This window comes from Zingiber officinale, chromosome 8B (assembly GCF_018446385.1).
Source record: "Zingiber officinale cultivar Zhangliang chromosome 8B, Zo_v1.1, whole genome shotgun sequence".
NCBI lineage: Eukaryota > Viridiplantae > Streptophyta > Magnoliopsida > Zingiberales > Zingiberaceae > Zingiber > Zingiber officinale.
In genome coordinates this window covers 51665675-51685639 of record NC_056001.1, presented here as the reverse complement: position 1 = coordinate 51685639, position 19965 = coordinate 51665675, and the positions used below count along the sequence as shown (strand labels likewise).

The window sequence follows — 19965 nt, the reverse complement described above, 5'->3', positions numbered from 1 at the left end:
AATTTACAATTTGAACATTTTGTATGGAGACATTAAAAAAAAAATAACATCTCAACTTTAGCATTCCGAGGAGTATCGACTATTAACATGAAATGATACTCGTTGACACGATTGATACCACAATACAAGAGATATTGTTATCGAATTTTGGTAATTTATCCGATTACGATCGTTTTACCTAGCAAGGTACGAGATTCAAACCATGAGGTTTATGTCACATCTATTAATGTGTTTGTCAAGTGTGCAAGTGCAAAAAAGTTGACAAACCTTAGCAAGTGCAGAGATGGCTCAACATGTGTTGAGGTTGGAAAAGTCCAAGGAACTTTAGGTTAAAAAAATTTAGCAAGTGCAGAAGTACAACATGTGTCAGTAGATGAAGAAGTTCAAGAGGATCTCGACAGATGAAAAAATTCAACACACTTTGGCAGAAAGAGAAGTTCATCAAGCATTGACTAAGGATAAAGTCCAAGAGAACCTTAGCAAATGGAGAAGATCAACATGTGTTGACAAGATGCTTGAGCGCATTAAGAGCAAATGAGGAAGACTCAAAAGCAAGGTCTCTTAGCATCAGAAGAACTGGGGGCGAGCCCTTTTGGAATACGAGGAACACTAAGAGGCGAGGTCTCATGATAAAGAAAGACCCGAAAGCAAGGGCTCTTGGTAGATGAAGACTGAGACTTACGAGATTGCAAGCAACTTATAGCTTTGATTTTAAGTAGATTTTTACCTAGGCGTACACCCAACTAATGAAGCATGTATTTAACGAGCAAATTCTAAAAGTTAAGTTTACTCAACTGAGCAGTTGAATCTGAGAGTTAAGTCAACTCAACAATGGACTCAGATATTATATTTGCAAACAGGAGGTTTCAGTTTCAACTTGAGTTAATTAAACGACAATCCAGTAGAGTGATTTGAGTCAACAAGGTTGTTGACTATTCAAAATAGTTTGCTCTATGTTAAAATTGATTTGATTGAAAAGGTCATTGAATCGACTGACGAGAGTATCCATTGAAGTCTAAGGATTGCAACAACAATCATCTGAGTCAACTAATAGGTGTTGAATCAATCATATTGAATTTGAATCGACTAAATATGATTTGAGAAGATCGAAATCACAACTGGCTAGAACATGAGCTTGTGATTTTATCTAATTGAGTCGGGCTCACAGATGTTGAATCAACTAGAATAGATTTAAAGGGCAGCCCGGTGCACGAAGATCCCGCCATGCGGGGTCCTGGGGAAGGATCCATTGTACGCAGCCTTACCCTGCTTTTTGCAAGAGGTTGTTTCCAAGATTCGAACCCGTGACCTTTTGGTCACATGGCAACAACTTTATCGTTGTGCCAAGGCTCCCCTCCAACTAGAATAGATTTAAGATGACTGAAAATGTATTAGCTCAATTGAAGACAATGTTGGTGCTAGAAGCACCAGATAATCAAACCTGATTTTGATATTGGTAAAGGGTTCAAAATTAAGTTATGTTGTGATCTAACGAGCTTAACTAAGTGTACAGGAAAGTCCTAGTTGAGGCTAGGCAAAGAAGTCCTGATCGAGTGTACTAGGCAAGAAAGTCCTAGTCGAGTGGACCGGGCAAAGTAGTCCTAGTCGAGTGGACTAGGAAGAAGTCTTGGCAAATCGAGGACGTTAGATAGAAGTCCTAAGAGTCGAGGAGACTAGGTGGAAAGCTCGAGGTCGAGGACACCAGGCAGAAGTCTAGGCAGGTCAAGGACCGAACGTCTAGCGGGAAGTCCCAAAGGTCAAGATCGGATACTGAGCAAAAGTTCAAACAAGAAGGTAAACTCTCCTCAAGGAGTAGGTGAGGATGCTCCTCGTTGAGGGAACAGTAGGTGTCAGTTTGACCTAGGTTTTCAACGAAATCCAAAGTCAGGTCAGATGGTCTAAAGACTGTCAAACTATTTTATTTCCTATTATTATTGTGTTTTATGTGCTAATGAAGAAATCAAAAAGCTTGGAATGGATCCAGGCGCCCTGTTCACCTTGGCTCGCGACATGATAGGTGTTAACCTCTAACTGATGAGCGCACGTCGGCAACCAGGCGCCTGGAAGGGACTCAACCATGATAAAGCTTCGACGAGGTGTTGCCAGGTCAACAGTTCAGGCGCTCGGAAGTGATCCAAGCACCAGAAGTGGATAAGTTGGCAACGAAGGTGGATCGAATAGTTCTCAGAGAAGGAGCCTGAAAGGGATCCAAGTGCCTGAAATGACCTATAAAGGAGCCTTCGACCAACAGCTCTAAACACCATTCTTCTACGCTCAAACAATGCTCCGAACCTCCGCTATGACACCGAAACGCTACTCCGACAACAACGTCCAAGTCTATATTCTTTCCGAGTTTTCGATAAAATTGTTCATTTATTATTAGTTGCATTTCATCATTTGTAATCGGAGTTTCTTGTACTTGACGAATCTATTAGTGAATTACACAACAAAAGCACTCCGTGAGTGCAAGCCTTGAACTAGCCGTTGTCAGGTTGTGAACCAAGTAAAAACAAAATGTCTTAGCATTGTTTCTATTTTCTTTTAATTCCCTACATTATCTCTCGTGTTTTCCAAAAGATGTGAAAAAGTGACAAGCGCTATTCACCTAGTGCTTTCTTTCGATTCTACAGGCAAAAGCTAGCAAATAAAGCTTCCATGATTAATATTTTAGTCCAATAACAAAGATTTCAACTGACTTCAATAAATGAATGGTATGAAGCTTATCCATGCTCAGTTTGAAGGCTATAAATAGAGGGGCTCGTTTTATTTTTTTTATAGCATTAACTATTATTGTAGAACTCTAGAGCTTAAAATTTTTATTCTTCGATCCTACAATATTCCCAAAGCCTTTTTCATATAGCTTTATAAATATATAGCCATCAATCCATTACAGGACTATTGATAGGATCCTCATATTCATTATCACACAAACCCATTCCTGAAAATATGGCTTTTAGGAACACTATCTTATGCCTGATAAAATCAACACGCTGATGAGGGAAAAACTTGAGCGTCACTACTATCTTGGTCAAGAATTCAAAAGGATATTACCCTCTTAAGATCATGGTAAAGGAAGGTCTATATTGCCCTCTCTCCAGACTCAGTAATTGAAATGTTATTGCTAAGATATGCCACTCAACACATGACATAATGAAACACTCAGCAAAGACCAACACGTGTAATCGTGTTTAGTTTAGAATTGTAAATCTCATATATTTGGAACGATGAATCAAATACAATTTTTCAACTGTTAGTTGTTTCGCAGAGTGGCACAAAATTACCATTTTAAAGGTAACATCTAAACATCACATTATTTACCAATACTATACTGCATGTTACCCCTGTTTCTTGTAACAGAAGGAAAAAAAAATTACAAAATGCTAAGGGGATTTACCAATGCTGACTACCCTTATAACTACTCACTTTTGATAAAAGGCAACCCGTGCATGAAGATCCCACCAATGTGAGGTCACGGGGAAGGGTCAAAACTATATTGGGTTATTGTATACATCCTTACCCTGCATTGCAAAAGGCTGTTTTTGCAACTTGAACCCGTGACCACAAGGTTGTACGACAACAATTTTCGTGTTGTGCCAAAACTCCCCTTCAATTTTCGTGTTGTGCCAAAATAATTTACACTTTGTTTTGAGAAAAAAATGTAGCCCAAGAGATCAGGCTAAACCTTTGAGAGATCCTAGAATGAATAAGTATATTTATTATAAGCTTAAATTTAACAATATTTTTAAGCAAACTTAAGCAATGTTGAAAACCTAATTAGAATTAGAATAGAATTTAAGCATAAAAATATAAAATAATAGTGATAATTTCTATATTAAAGCAAGGATTACTTAGGGAAAAGAACAATAATAATTTTGCACATTCAACATTTTTATTTTAACATTTCAATTGCTTACAAAGAGAATGACATTTTGTTATATTCTCAATCTTATCTTGAGTTCAAAATTTTAAATTTAGATATATCTTCCAACAACTATATATGGATTTTTTAAACCTTAAAAGATAATTTATTTCTAAAGAGCATTTTAGGGCAATATCCCATCTTTCATTAAACCATTTCTAAGGTATCGATCATCCAAAAGTAGTTGAGCTGAAGAGTCATTGGACCAAACTCTGCCAATTGTTTCCTTAACCAATCTTTCATTTACTTTAATGTTCTCTTCTTAGTCTATTTTGATTAAACAAGGTTGTAAATGCTCCAAGAAATAGTATGTGCAGTTTATTTACTGGTTTTGCATCATATATAACTGTAATTCCTTTCAAGAAGTGGGATACCATGTGATTGTGTATTTTTAATTTGAGGAATAAAAAAAATTACGAAAGATTGCTAGAGGCTGAACCAACTATAAATTTCATGTTTACATTCTTTATCATTGTGCCTTGTTTATCATTTAGATTAAATTATTTTCATTCCATTTTTACAAAAAACTATGTTCTTGTAGAAAAAGTCTATACATACATAATTCACATTTCATTCCTTTTATCTCAATGTCACTATATTTAGTAGAATTAGCATGTAGAATTTCTACCTAAACTACGGCCACCAATGCAGGATCAATGCAGGGAGTTGTTCACTAGTCGATTCATTTCATGCCCATCATTTTCTAATGGTACGGAATTACACATTAGAAGTGTTGAATGCATCTTCCTTTAATCTCTTGGATCAGATATTTACACTCCCAACATCCTCTTGGAGCACAATCTGGAGCCATAACACTAGCACTAATGTATAGAAAACTTGACATATGTTTGAGGTTACTTGAGAGAACTTCTCAAGTAAAAAAGAATTTACATGTTAACTGATAAGATGTAGACAAGATTTATTTATGAACGAACTAATCTTTCTTGATAATCTTAAGGACAAAAAATTAGTAAGAAAAATTCCCAAGACAACAAAAACAAGAGAAGGATTTAACCATGTTAAAATGAATGAGATAATGGATCCCTGATGATGTAAGAAGAAAACAACGAAGGCAAGTTGTAAAATACCATAATCCAATAATAAGGTTAAATGGACGAAATACCTTAACGAAATTTTTCGGAGTTTTTAGAGATTTTCTGGGAATTTTTCGGAGTTCGTATGAGTAGTTTGCGGGGATTAATTAATAGGCAGGGGAAAAACCTGTTTAGAAATACCCAAAGATAAGAGTTGATTTAAGAAAATACTTAGGGTTTGATTAAACCAAACCTAGGTTTCCTAAATTAATTTATTTTTCTTTTCTTATTTGTTTTCCCGTGCCTATTTCTTCTCCTCCCTCACCGAACTCTTCTTCCCAATTCATCGCCGCTTCCTCTTCGTTGAGCTCACGACGCCCAGCCCTTTCTAATCCTTTCCTCACCGAAAGCCTTCTTCTCCTTTCTTCCTCCTCTCTTCTGGCCGACACCGCCGAGCTCTTCCCTCTGTTCATCCTGGTGCTCTTCCTCGATCCACCGATGCCGGAGCACGAGAGCCTTCTGAGCCGCACACCGCCGCCTAACGCCGCCACCCTCTCCGATCACCGTCCAGCGCCGGCGCCCTAGCTTGAACCCGAGCACCCCAAGTCCATTGTCCTGTGCCCTAGCTGTTGGTCGATTCTCTCCTCCCTCCCCCTCTCGCAACTCTGCCCTAGATCGCCGACCGCCGTCCTCTGCGTGCCACGGCTCCAACTAGCAGATCTCTCCCTCTTGCTTCATTGCAACGCTGAGAGCGCTAGCCGGCAACAGGGGTAGGTTTCTTGATGTCCTTTCTCTTAAATTTCTTCAATTTGTGCCCTAGCGCCGAGCCTTTACTGTTGTTGCCGGATCACTGCAGCTGTCAATCTCCTCCCGTGCCCTGTTTCCTCATCAGAACAGACACGTCGCTGGATTGTCGTTGCATCGCCTACCTCCCATCGCTGCTCTTTGCCGTGAACAGCCTACACCGATGTCCTAACTCCTCTGTTCGCTGTTCTCGTGAGCAACCAGATTTAAGGTAGGTTATGTTTGAGGATCAGTGATTATTTGGGTTGTTGAGAGGTTTTCTTATTGATTTCTGGATCTACTTCTTGATCAGGGCAGTGAGGTGATTTCCAACAACTTCTTCATCCGATAGCAACATATTTGGCTAAGGATCAAGAGCAGTGACTTGGAGTTGAGGTAAGGAGTAGAGAACTGTATCTTTGTTGTAGATTATGTCTTGATTGGAATATTGTGATGTGTAGATTTATTTAGGTGTAGAATTAATCTAATGGAATGATTAGGGTTCAGGCAACTAACCCTAGTTAACCATTGGATTGAATCTAGGTAGTGTTAATGTTATGTTGATTAGGGTTTTCCCTAAATTAGCTTGGAGATTTTATTTAGTTATTTAATTCCTATGAATTTAGATAAATAAAATATATATATATATATATATATATATATATATATATATATATATATATATATATATATATATATTGATGCACGACTCTGATTCGAGACCAGCGTCACGACGTCGAATTTAGCTTGATTGGATCTTCTATTTGAGGCGGGTACTTCTGACTTATCTCTTGATATAGTCATGTTAGATATGCATAATAGTATATTTCTAGTCGTAATGATTATATTTGCATCTGCTTTGATATGTCACTATCTGGTTCTTGTTGTCTGCCTATATTCCTATCTGTTATGCATTCCTACTTATATTTTCCTTAATTGTCGTCATGTGTATCCCTGTTCATAGGAATAGTGACTTATATTGCCTACTGTGTAGTAGTCTTGTTGTTGGTCATATCCGATTTGTGTACTTAGGTTTTGATACCTAGACCATCGTACGATTTACTTCCTTTTTGTGCATTTTATATAGAGGGTATATTGCCTGTATCTACATGTTTAGTGTCATGCATCATCTTGCATGATTGCATGCTGGCGATGGTCAGCTCCATTATTGTTGAGCGCATAGCCAGCTACATGATCTGCACACACAACCACTCATGAGTTAGTGGTACATCAGGTAGGGTGTGTGCAGCTTGCTCTGTCAGGGCTCCGCTGGTCCGCTCCTGGGTAGCGATGATTGTAGTGTGTAGCGGGCAGGGATCCCTCCCCTATGATACAGGGAGATGAGAGCTTAGGCTCCCCCACTATGTTTGGGGTAGGAGGATAGGTGTACTCTGGCAGCATCCTGTCCACTCGGTCACTCAATAGCAGTGATGGCAGAGTGCACAGTTGTCATAGCCCTACCCACTCGGTCTCACCATCGCGTGTGAGATGGCTGACTGGCGTCAGGGGTGACACATGTCATTTTTGCACCATATGCATAGATTGCATTTATTGTATTGCTGCATTTTGGATGCTGCATTTGTTTGGGTTGCATATGTTTGGCATGCATACAGGTGATATTTTGTATCTAGTTTGACGACCCTTATATTCAGATAGGAGGTCCTGATGAGTACAGTTTTCTTCAGCCTTTTCAATTTGCATTTCCTATGTTTGTTCAGAAAACTGTACCACATGATGATTACCGTTAGTTATATCTTATTATGCATGTCTATCTAGTATCCGCTGAGTTGTTGAACTCACCCCGTTGATTATTCTTATTTCAGGTTGAAGCTGTCAGGAGATTCCAGTTGCTAGTCCCCTTGTCACAGAAGTATACGTTTTAGTCTTTTGGTTTTCCATTTATTTGCCTTGAAACTAGGATCTAGACTTGGATTGGTTTGTACTCTGGATTTTGTGTGGTTTTTCTTTACGTAATGTATTGGTTGAGTTTACGTTTGCTTGGTGGTTTTATTTGGTGTTTTGCTGCACGCCTGCCGATCGACAGAAGAGGTAAGTTTGGATAATATTTTCGTTTTCTTTTGTATTGTGTTGACAGCCGGAGGCTGTTTTATTATAATTGCGTGGATGATTTTATTTTTGTTTGTTAAATATATACCAGCCGTGTTAGCTGATGAGTGTGAGCCCTTAGGGGAATGTAGAAATGTTTCAGATTGTCATCCGTACAGGGAGATGCTACCGAAATTTCTTCTGGCAGTGACTACCTGGGGTGTGACACATGTGAACTTCTATGTAGGATTATTCAAGTGAAGATAGCAAAAAATGAAATTTGTATTATATAGTAAGAAAATTCAGAAGATTCACAAAAGTTATTAAACCAGCTGGAGACAAAAAAGAGTGAATCATTTTGCTTTATGTGCAATAATCAAGGTGTATAAAAGTGATTGCACACTTCTTAATAATTTGAAAGAAAACAAAGGCTTAAAGCTGTCTTTAAAGATGAAAGTAAACCCCTATTCTCAGCATCATCAACCAATGAATCAAGTGAGAAAAACAACCTTTGATTCGTCGCAGCTAATGTCATAAGTAAATTCCACTTTATAAAAAAGGATGAATTATTTTCTCAACCATCAGTTTTGAAAAATGGAAACATAAACTCTTAGACAAAAAAAACTAAAATTTTATAATAAATCTGCAAATATAGCTCGTCAAAAGCTAAAATTACTACCTTAATGAAAGGTCACATTAATTTCAAAAATAGTAAAAGAGTTTTAAGTTCTGATGGTATTAAAAATATTTTTTTATTTTGTAATAAATATAGTTTTGGATGTGGTAAATAGGTCACCCAGTTCAAGTATGCTTTAGTAAAAGGGGATCCAAAATATAACATTCAAGGATGCAAATCAACTTTAGATACCAAAGCTATCTTCTATAAGTTGAAATCCACCTCCTCTTACTAAATGCAATTGGATATTTAATAGTCGCTGTTCAGAACATGTGATGGAAAACATACAAAAATCCTTTGGAAAGCATAAATCTATTCACAACCCTATCAAGCAAGGTCGCAGAATCACCTACGGAACAATGTCAAAGATAAGGTTAGTAAATTTGATAGTTTAAATGTTCTAAACTTCAATCAAGCCTAATTAGATTATATATTTCATAATTTTGATGTAATTGGGTCTTTTGCTATTCCAGACACCACATGATTTATATGATGCTTGTTAATTTTTTTCATAAACACATATATATTTAACACTTTTGACTTTTCAAGAATGTCAAAAAGAGGGAGAATAGTATATTATAGTTGTTTTTTTATTAGAATTTTTAATGCTCAAGTAGAAAAATGTAAAAGAAAAAGCAATGTCCATGTTAACATTGTGGTGATAAAATACTATCTTTGCCTTCTATTTTCATATATATCATTTCGACACTTCCTTTATATTATGTCCTCTCAAATAAAAAAAAAGGTTTCATGGTTTACAAGGTTTCAGTAATAGAACAAAAAATGAAGGAAATTAACTGATGTGAAGCAAATATTGCATTAATTTGAGAAACTGATGCACAGTTATTATCATTTAGCTACTGTGTTACTCTTGAGCTTACTAAAAAACCAGTGAGCGTACCAGGTCATTATTACACTTCTCAAGATCAAGAACCTTAATACCAACAATCTGATTAAGAGGAATGCAGAGAGCTCTGTAGACTGTAGCACTGACACCTTCACCTACTTCTTCATACAACTTATAGTCATTAGGATTTGTTGGAAATCTCTTCTCTAATCCATGTTCCATGTTTGTTTCTCAGAGAACACCATAAGCAACCTTCAGATTCCTACATTTCCAGGATGCCACATAAGTTGAAGATAAATGTATTAATAAGGGTCTAAGACTGAACAAGAACTCATTCTGATACATTCAAAAAGTCCTCTGATATTTATTAAGCATTGGACGAGTGAAGACAGATGTTAATCTTATCAGTAGGCATTCCAAACACTAGCATGAACCATTTAAATGTTAGAATAGATTATTCATATGACTTAGATGACTATTTGTTATTCAATAGGTCAATGCTAAGAATAAATCCTAATGAATAACATTTCTACAACATCATGTCATCATAGACCCTATTGAACTTTATGTAACATGTGAGTCTAGATCTTTGAAAGTTTGGAATAGACACGATAATTTCAAAATGCTTTGAATATAGTTATGTGGTTAGGTTAGAGAAGAAGCTCCTCCAAAGCTTTAGTGAAAAATCTATTCTAATTGAAAAGGATGATAAATTATTGATGGCAAGGACACTCTTTACGAGTTCATATTTGTTTAAATATACATATTGTTTTAATTATTTTTGCCTAATATGGTAACATTCTAAGATGTGCTTGGTCTATTTATACATTGTTCCACATAACTAAATTGTTCCCATAGAATATTTCATGTTTTACCTTCATTGTTTTAGATGACTATTTTTTTTTCTTTTGTGACATTGATTACTAGATTCGGTGATAAATGAAGATGACAAGAATACCAGTTTCCACATTTTACTTTTCGAGGTACAAGGATGGTAGTTGTCAAAACTAACAAATATTAGTGGCAGTTACTTATGTTTCTTAAACTAATCTAGGTAGGCTTTTGTATGCCAAAAATATCCTTATCTTAGCTATTTTCCAAATGTTCTAATGTTGAATTTCATTGTATGCCACAAGCTACTTTGTTAAAATGCACTTGGTATAGTTTAAGTTATGGTAGTTAGATATTCTCTCATGTTCAATTTTTCTTTCTGTGTGATTGATTTTACATCTATGGCCTTCTTATGATTCAAACTCACAATTGTTAATCAAAGGAGGTCAATATCTCTTTCAATAAAAGTATAAAACTACATATCCAATTAGTTGCATCCTTCCTCATAGCTATCACTTTTAAAAGTTTAGTTAAGCTCTATGCTTATGGAATTGAGGAGAGAATGAGAAGTAAATTTATTCCATGATAAAGATACACGCTCCAGCAGATATTCATAAAATTGCATATACTTCAATCACTATTCATTTTTCTCTTTTTTTTTACTAGTGAAGTAGTATATCAAAAAAACTATAGATCTTCAGAAAAAATAAAGCTTGCCTAATCACCCTTTCTCTTGCATAAAAACTCCTTTTTATCCTGTCCTCTTTTTTTCACAACCTTTTTTCTTCTTCCATTCTCATTTTGTTGCTCAAACTCCTTTTTTTGTCCTTTTTCTTTTTTCCATTCTCTTTTTTCTTTTCTTTTCATTTATTCACTCTCATTTTTAAGTCTTATTTGATCTCCGTGTATTTGTCTCAAAGTCAAAGGTACAAGAGTTAAATTTTTGTGCCAAGGTCTTCCCACAAGTGGCCAACATGCATTGGCATTATATCACACAATATTTTATCATGATATCTTCTAGCTTGTTGACTTTGACTTATCTATATTTATTCAACAATTGGAGCTTATGTGGTCAGGGGTGCTTAATGGTAAGTAGATTCAGGTGTCCAACCAACCAGAACAGCACTAGGCTACTTGATACAATAATGTAGCTTCCTCCATTAATAATTAAAATGCAAACATTGTTTTTAATATGGCAGTAGGTGTGGAAGATGTTGTCCAGTTGTTCTTTATCCTCCTTCAATTGTATATTCTAGAAATGCCTAATAATAAGTGCTTCACCATTTACGAGGTATTCATCTCCCTTGCTTTCCTACAAATGAGGCAAGGTACTTTCTTCCTTGTTCTCCGTTTCAGTCTCAATTTCACATTGTCCTTCAAGATCATCACTCTTCTGTTTGGGGATTGTGATGTGATATGCCCCCTACCCAAGCACCTAAAACACTCAATATCTTGGTTACATAAGGTTTGGGTAGATTCTTTACCCTTGTCTGCAGAGGAGGGAGTTTACTTCTTAGCCTTTAGATCATTAGTCCTTCCCCCTTAATCAGTACTTCTCTTGTTCCAGCTGGATCTCCAAATTGAGTGTACCAGAATTTTGTCCGTGCTTGGTCGACCCCTTCCCTTTAAGCTGCATCTCACCCCTAGTTAGCCCCTTCCTTTTGAGCTGCCTCTCATCCTGCATGGTCACGTGCAATATATCCTCCATCTCCATATAGCGTTGCAACTCCACTATGTTTGCAATCTCGAGGTTCAATCCTTGCAAAAACAAGCCATAGTCGCATCTCGGTCCTCCTCCACGTTGGCTGGCCCAAATCATAGCAATCTCCATTTCTTGTAGTACTCCTCCACACTCTTGGATCCTTGTGTTAATCCTTTTAGCTGTTGAAACAAGTCCTGGTAGTGACAGTAATGAGAAGGCACGAACCTTTTCCGCATGATAGCATTCATCTTCTGTCAAGTATCAATTAGCCTTTCTCCATTGCTTCCCCTATTTAGCACCATGTTGTCCCACTGAACAATGGATGTCTATAAATTCTAGGTGGCAACTTTTACCTTCTTTTTCTCAATGTAGTGTTGGCAATCAAATACCAGCTCTACCTTTTTTTTCCTATTCCAAATATACTTCCAGATCATTTTTACCTTGGAATGAAGGGATTCTTATCCTAATGCCTTTTAAGTTTCTGTCAACACGATCTTCTACCTTCTCTTTCGAGCAACTTCCTTGTGATCGTCAAATCTACTGCTAGAAGTTCTATAATCATATCCATCATCTTCTTTAGACTCATTTCGGCTTACCTGTCTAGCTTTGCCTTGGTGTATGTAGAACCTCATTGATTCAGTATCTTTGCAATCTAGCAATGGTGACATTTTGCTTCTCAAATCTATCTATGTTCGAACCTGATCTCTATGCACTTTAAGTGATGTTGCCGCAGCTGTGGATTATCTCCTGATCTGGCTTCTTATCCACTTGTAACCATTTAGAGTAAGTGGCGGTCACTCAAGTCACTCAATCTCACTTAAGTCAAATCTTTAAAGAACTTAGAATTAAAAACAATCCCTATAATCATTTAATCAACTAATCAAAAAATCCAGAGTGGATTGAATAATAAGGAAAAGATGAAAAAGAAAATGCAACTGAGCAGAGGACAATGATATAACCTAAGATAAGGGCAAAAAAGAAAAGGACAAATTTTAACATAGAACTGAATTGAAACATAAAGAAATGGATAGAATGAAAAGATAAATGACTGATAACTGAAAAAAAAAATGCAGTAGAATGAATAATTAGCAGCAACCAATAACTGAATAGAAAAAGTAAGAACAGTTTTGAATTGAAAGAGTAATTGCAATAGAAATGAGATGAAAGTAATGACAAAACAGAAATGAAATAATTTTACTTCTTTTTTTCAATCTTTAGGCTTCCTTTTGTTTTGTCTTTTTCTTTTAGAATTTGGTCAGTTCTCTATGTTTTTTTTTAATTTCAGGCTCCTTGTTTCCTTTTTTATTTTTATTTTTTTGCTAGTTGATACAGCAAACAACTTATTAAAACGAGGCAAATATAATTTCAGTATAGAGCCTCTTTTTTCTGTTTGTTGGAAGGATAGAAAGATAAAATAACTGCATCCGTTTTTAGCCCTCCTCTTTTCTGTGCTTGAGATGTGTAAGAATATAAATCAGCAAATGAACAGCAAGGCAATTGGACCAAGCATTAATACAAACAAAAGGAAAGCAAAACGAAGATATCTAAGCTAAGAACAGATTTTGAAAAATTCAGCACACTGAAACAAATTTTAATTCAACAAGCTGAAAACAGATTTCGAACAACAAAAGTCAATAGATAACCAGTCGGTATAGCAGAAACCCAAGACTGATAGTGAAATCTGATGTGAACTCAGGTGAGAATAAAGTCTCAGAAACTCACAGAAAGGAGGGGAAAAAACTGGACCAACTGCTGAACCGAAAGAGAAACAAGAGAAATAGGTGGCCCGCAGCATAAATGGGAACCGTCTGTATAACTTAGATGATGCCACAACCAGCGAGGAGAAAAGATTGACGAGTCAATGAACAACTCAAGGATTGTCTTGATAAGCCCAAAGTTCCATTCAATGAAAAACTTTGTGCACTCTGATTTAATTGTTTTTGTGTTCTTTATTTTATTTCCACTACATATTTTGTTTTAAAATGACTAACATCACAGAAAGTGGTATTCACCCCCCTCTGCCTCACCTACCACCACACCAACACGATCCAACAAACTGATGTTGCTCATTTCAAAAGCTTTGATTGTGCAACCCTAGGAGTGATCATGGGAATAGATGGGAGCTTCATAGAGGACTTTGTGCACATGTCAAGCGCAACCTTCATGGTTGATGAAAAATTTCATGCAATAGGGTTGGGGCTTCAACGACTTTGGAACTAAGGCATTGGATCAATCATGATCGAAACAATAGCCTTTTACATGTGAGCTTCTGAACAAGAGAAGTTTGGCACAGTCAGCTGGCTTGGAACATGATGGATGCATTCAAATACCAATAGTTAGAGGGGTTGAGAGGTTTATGTTTCACATCTTAATGAGAAGAACAAACAATTGGCAGATAGATTAGTACAAGAAGCATTATTTAATAAACTTATTCATATGTATTTTACCTTTGTTCCTGTGTTTGTCATTGATCATATTAGTGCAACGGCCGCTAGCCGCAAGCAGCTCCAGTAGTGCAAGTTTTAATATTACATTTTTTCAATAAAGATTTTTAAAGAACCATTCAACCAAAAAAAAACTTATAAAAGTAGTGCCATGAAAAAAACACATTGAACACACTTATCATACCTAAAAGTATCAATTTGGTGTCCCTGCACCCGTGACTAATGTCACTTGAATTGACAATTTTATTCTACAAAGTAGATAATATTTGCAATAAACTATGTTTTGTAGCTAAAAGTTTTTCAATGCACTTGAAAAACTTATGCTACCACCACATGCAAGATTACTTGCAAGTCTATAACCTCAAAATCCTACCATCAAACTGTGAAAAAAAAAACACCTAACTGACATTGAATTAACATACTTGAGATCAAGAATAGACAAAGAGAATAAACATGATCAACCCAGCATAAAGAAACTATAATCAACAAAATGGTCATGCTTAAAGAATTAAAAAGAGCAAGGGATAAGTTGCATAAATGAGAGAAAAGAACCTAGGTGAATGAAGTTACAAATAAATAGCAATATAAGAAAAGGCATAGCAAAAAAAAAAAAAAAACTAAAGCAACACAATTGAAAAGAGAAATTTACCTAGGGCCAAAACTTTCTTGGCTGCTTCAACTTCTAACTAACCTTCAGGTTTCGCTTCACATCCTGGCCAACAGAAAACAAAGATATGTGACGAAATCAAAACTGCAAATCTTTGTCATGAACCATGAGAATTCTGAAGGTAACTATAAATGATAACAAAACTTCACTAACCTTTACAATTGACTAAATATCCTACCAACAACAAAACAAAGAATCACAATAAATGCACCAAAAGCTAAAAAGAGGTGGTAAATTAAAAGAGCAAACCTTAAAAGAGGCAAGTTTCCTCAGTAGCACTGTACTACAGCTTTGGTAATTGTCTTCACTCAAACTGTTTCACATGCTAACCTACATAATAAGAAAAAAATGTAAAGAACAAACAGAAACAGATGAGAATACCAACTTATGGGGACAGGGGATACACTATAAGACAAGCTCGAAAGTGACGATCAGAAGTTGATGATAGAACCTGTAGCACTTTGGCAGGAGAACGTGGTGGCATCCAAAAGAATAAGAAGTTTTTTTCTTTGTAGTGGTTTCGCCTCATGTCACTAAGTCGAAGACAATGCTGATGATGCTGTAGCTTGGGATCGGAGAGGTAGAGCTGAAAGCGAAGGGGTTAGAAGGCATGGAGTGGCGTCCATGCTGGGGTTGCAAACCAAAAAAAAAGAAGGGGATGCACTCTAGGGTTGCTTAGGCATAACAATGGAAGCCGACAAGGACCATTCGCCGAACTCTGAGAGAAGGCAGCGGTGAATCGACCCCGCTTTACTTTGGAAAAAGCGTCGAAGAGGGTGATCCACGGTAGGATGGGAGGGCGACAAATCGAGAGATCGCCTATTGGTCCTCTTTGCGTCGCTTGATCATGGAGGTTCTGAAGCAAAGAGCGGCCGGAGGAAAGGGCAACTCTGGAATTCGACGGCCGAAAAGGGGGAAGGCGATGTACGGGGAGATCAGTAGCGAACAGAAGCGAAGCGAGGTACAGCGAGGTACAGCGAGGGCGATGGCAGTGGCGTTGGCGGTGGTGGGGGTGGGGGAGACGTCCCACACGATAGAAGAGAAGCCCGAGAAACCGACTGGAAAACACGTGAGGGAGTGATTCGAAAACACCAGGACTGTCGATCATTCATAATCAACGGCTAGATTAGAACGGAGAAAAGCTTTTTTTATATTAATAAATTTCTAAAATAATATATTAAAAAAAACCCCATTTAAACTAAAATATATAATTTTGTGGAGGATAATTTCCGAGATAGTGAACTAAAAAGGATAAGTCAATCGACTAAAGGCAAAGTTAGTAGACAAATGAAATCAAAAGATAAGTCATACAAGGCTAGCCAACTAAAGTTGGTTGGTTATTTGACTGCGAATCTAATCATCATGTGGCCAGGAGGACGGAACTCATATTTACGGAATTGAACAGACTTTTTTGGTAATGGTCAAATAATTACGGTCACATATGAGAGAGAAGGGATAGTCTGGACGGTGTTAAGATGATAAATTTTATCTTTTATAAAATATATTTAGGAGGGGTTATTTTCAGGATATAATTATTATATGATAGATTTATAGAATTGAGTAAGGGAATTTTAATAAAATCTGAGAAGTTATCCTCTTATATAATGGTTATTTTTAATTTCCTGATTTATTTTTTCTCAATGATAGATAAAATAATCATAGAAGGTCGCTAGGATGACGGATTTCATATTTTACAGAAATGTGACCAAGAGGGATACTTTGTTGGTTTGAAAATGATAAATTTATTATAATAGGTAGAGATCAAATCTCAGCGGGCACATACTCTTAGGAAAAAATGTCTTCCACCTCTTAGTCACTTGAACTATAAGCTAATATCATGATTTATCCATCTTCATATAACTTTAGATGGACTGGAACATCTAAGATAAGCGTAATCATATTTTACTATAATTTTACTACAATATGATGTGGCTAGGAGTCTTCAAGACAATGGTGCAATAGTAGAGTGTCCTTTTAATTTTCTAGGCATCTAAAGATCGAAATATAATTTCTAATTTCTAATTTCTAATTTCTGTGAATTAATGGATGAATTTTTCTTAATAGGTGGTTGATTAAGAAGGGTTGAACCCATTACATCTAGAATTAATCGACGTCAACTAAATATTTAGTACTAACTTAACTTACAAAATATATGATGGGCCAGGAGATACAATTTCAACAATAAATTGAGTATCAAAATTTATCTAGACTAGTGACTAAACTCTATATGTTGCTCGACTAAAAGATTATCTATAAAAGAGGACTCAATGTAGATTGACTAATCATCAATAAGCTTTTATTCCTCCTTGGTTCACTCTATGAATGATCTTTATTTAAGTTATTTCTTATATTGTTGTTAATTTTTTTTTTCATTTTTCGCCAGGTATCTAGTGCATATGCATTGACTAATCCCGAGATAAACGGTCCAACTCCACATTCCGTCCACTTAATAAATTCGAGAAATGAGTCGGCCTATAGCCTAGCAGCCCAACATACCAAGTTTTTGAGCACCACAAGCATCCGAAAGTACAGTGTTGGAGAATTGAACCCTAAAGAATGCTGCTAGAAATTGAATCCTAATAATTGAACTTTAGCTTTGATGAATGACAAATAATTAAAGTTAGATTCCATGTAATCTAATACTCTTACCATGTGTGCAGGAATTGACTGTTGGCACATTCAGAGCTAGAGGAAGCGAATAGCTCATCTCGCTTAGTTGATGATGATTGTGCAGCAGAAAAACTGAAGCGAAACTCCACCAATGCTAACACAAGAATTTACTTAGTATTCACCTCAAAATGAGGTGACTAATCTAAGGATCCACACAGAGTACGCTCTCCACTATGAAATACACTCCTTCTCGGAATAATCCAGAAGTGGAGAAACTTCGTACAACTCAACAATAAAGATAAAACTCGAAGCAAGAGTAAATACAAGAATTCAAATGAAAATCTCTTCTTGCTTAATCTCTTGTTGATGAAGATGCATTTGGACTAGTTAGAAAGTGCAGCAACACTTGTCTTCTAAGCTCAAAGTCCTGCCAACAATAGTGGAAAAGAATTGTGTAAGCATTTTTGTGTTTGAACCTCGCCAATGGGTTTATCCATCTTTGCGATCTAGAGCTTCCAATCGAATGGGCTTACTCCCCAATCGATTGTCACGTAAGATTTAAGCATTACCAGTCGTCCAATCTCGTAATCTTTGCAACTATCGTAATCCAATCGATTAGAGTAGCTAGATCGATCAGCTAATCGATCCAGAGTGCCTCTATGCTCTCGTGGAAAACCTCGGAATCGATTGACTAATCAATTACGCATGCCTTGCGACATTGCCATAAAACCAGCTCCAATCGATCCACTGATCGATTGGAATAGCCCAATCGATCAACTTTGGGTTTCATCTGAATCGGTCAGTTGATCGATTCACTATGCCTCTTCGCCATGACACTCCCAATCTATCCACTGATCGATTGGTTCAACCCTAACTCAAGTCTAGGGTTCCCTTGTCCAACATCCGGTCAACCATGACTTATTGAGACTTCCTTGTGCCTAGCATCTGGTCAACCTTAATCTGCTGGGACTTCATCACCAAGTGTCTTATCACTCCTTTGATCAACTTGGACTTTTCTCCTCGTGCTAAGTATCCAGTCAACTTTGAACCACTTGGACTTATCGTCTCGTGACAAGTGTCCAGTCCTCCACGACTCACTTGGACTTCCAAATACTGGATGTTCAGTCACTAGGATTCTCATTGTCTGGCTTCACTCACTAGAACTTCCTCACTGCCCAGCTTCACTCACCAGCACTTTCCACACAACTTAGCTTCACTCACTAGAGTTTTTCACCTGCCTTCACTCATCAAGATTTTCATCTGCCTAACTTTACTTATTAGGACTTTTCACCTACCTTCACTCATCAAGATTTCCATTTGCCTAACTTCACTCACTAGGACTTTTCACCTGACTTCACTCATCAAGACTTTTCCCACTGCCTAGCTTCAGTCGCTAGGATTTTTCACATAATTTCACTCACCAAAAATTTTCAACTGTCTAACTTCACTCACTAGGGCTTTTTACATAGCTTCAATCATCAAGACTTTTCTCATTGCCTAGCTTCACTCACTAGGACTTTCCAACTGTCTGGTTTTACTCCCCAAGACTTTTCAGCTGTCTGACTTCACTTACTAGGACTTTCCAATCTGTCTGGCTTCACTCACCAGGATTTCTAATACCAAGTGTCCATTTAACACTGATCCGCTTGGATTTCCTTCTTCTACTAGCCTTCCAGTTAGTCTTACCATTGCCTAACCTCCAATTAAGACTTTCTCAGTCAAGTATCTGGTCAACCTTGATCTACTTGACCCTTCTAGTCAACCTTTGACCGACAATTTCCTATATGGACAATTGCACCAGTAATTTCCATATATTGTCAAATATTGAAACTCAAGCATCAAGACTCAAGCTTGGGCCAACTCAAGCTTAGTCAACCTGGTCAACCTTAACCTAGGAAAAAATGCACCAACATTGACGGGTCTAAAGGATCTAGCACTAGGCTGAAGCCTAGTTAAATCTGATGACTTGATAACGGACACAAAATCTAGATAAGTTAAGGCGTGACCCGATATCTAGTAGAAAGTCCAGCTAAGTCTCCAGGACCTGACAGCTGACTAAAATCCAGTTGAGTCTACAAACATAACAACTGACAGGAAGAGCTAGTGGGTCAAGAGGCAAGTCAAGTGACTACAAATGGTAAGTAAAGGTAAGTCACTAAAGGAGAGTAATTCAGTGAGAACGAGTCCCAGAGAGACTATAGGCACTAGTCCACCTTAGAGTTATTTTGAAAGTCTAAACTGAAACCATGATTAGATGTTGGTCTTAGTAAGACAAAATCTAATTAATAATCTCTATTTTATATTGTGCTAATTCTATTTTCAAGTTATACTTGGTTGTACTAATCTTGTGTTGTATGAAATCAGATGACTAAAAAAAGGGCTCTAAGCACCTGGACACAATCCGAG

At 36.9% G+C, this 19965-nt stretch overlaps 1 protein-coding gene across 3 annotated transcripts in view; it reads right to left on the bottom strand.

The window, feature by feature from the left end:
• Positions 1-15987, bottom strand: part of LOC122014778 (serine/threonine-protein kinase BLUS1-like) — a 44609-nt gene extending 28622 nt beyond the window's left edge. Inside the window, exons 1-4 of one of the 3 annotated variants that reach the window (XM_042571199.1) lie at positions 15354-15987; positions 15199-15279; positions 14932-14994; positions 9360-9567 (exon numbers count right to left, since the gene is read on the bottom strand). In XM_042571199.1, coding sequence (XP_042427133.1) covers positions 9360-9527 — 168 coding nt within the window. In that variant the 5' untranslated portion in view covers positions 9528-9567; positions 14932-14994; positions 15199-15279; positions 15354-15987. The remainder of the gene's footprint in view (positions 1-9359; positions 9568-14931; positions 14995-15198; positions 15280-15353) is intronic. The other 2 variants (XM_042571198.1, XM_042571200.1) reach the window with 2 other exon arrangements.
• Between the last annotated feature and the right edge of the window lie 3978 nt (positions 15988-19965).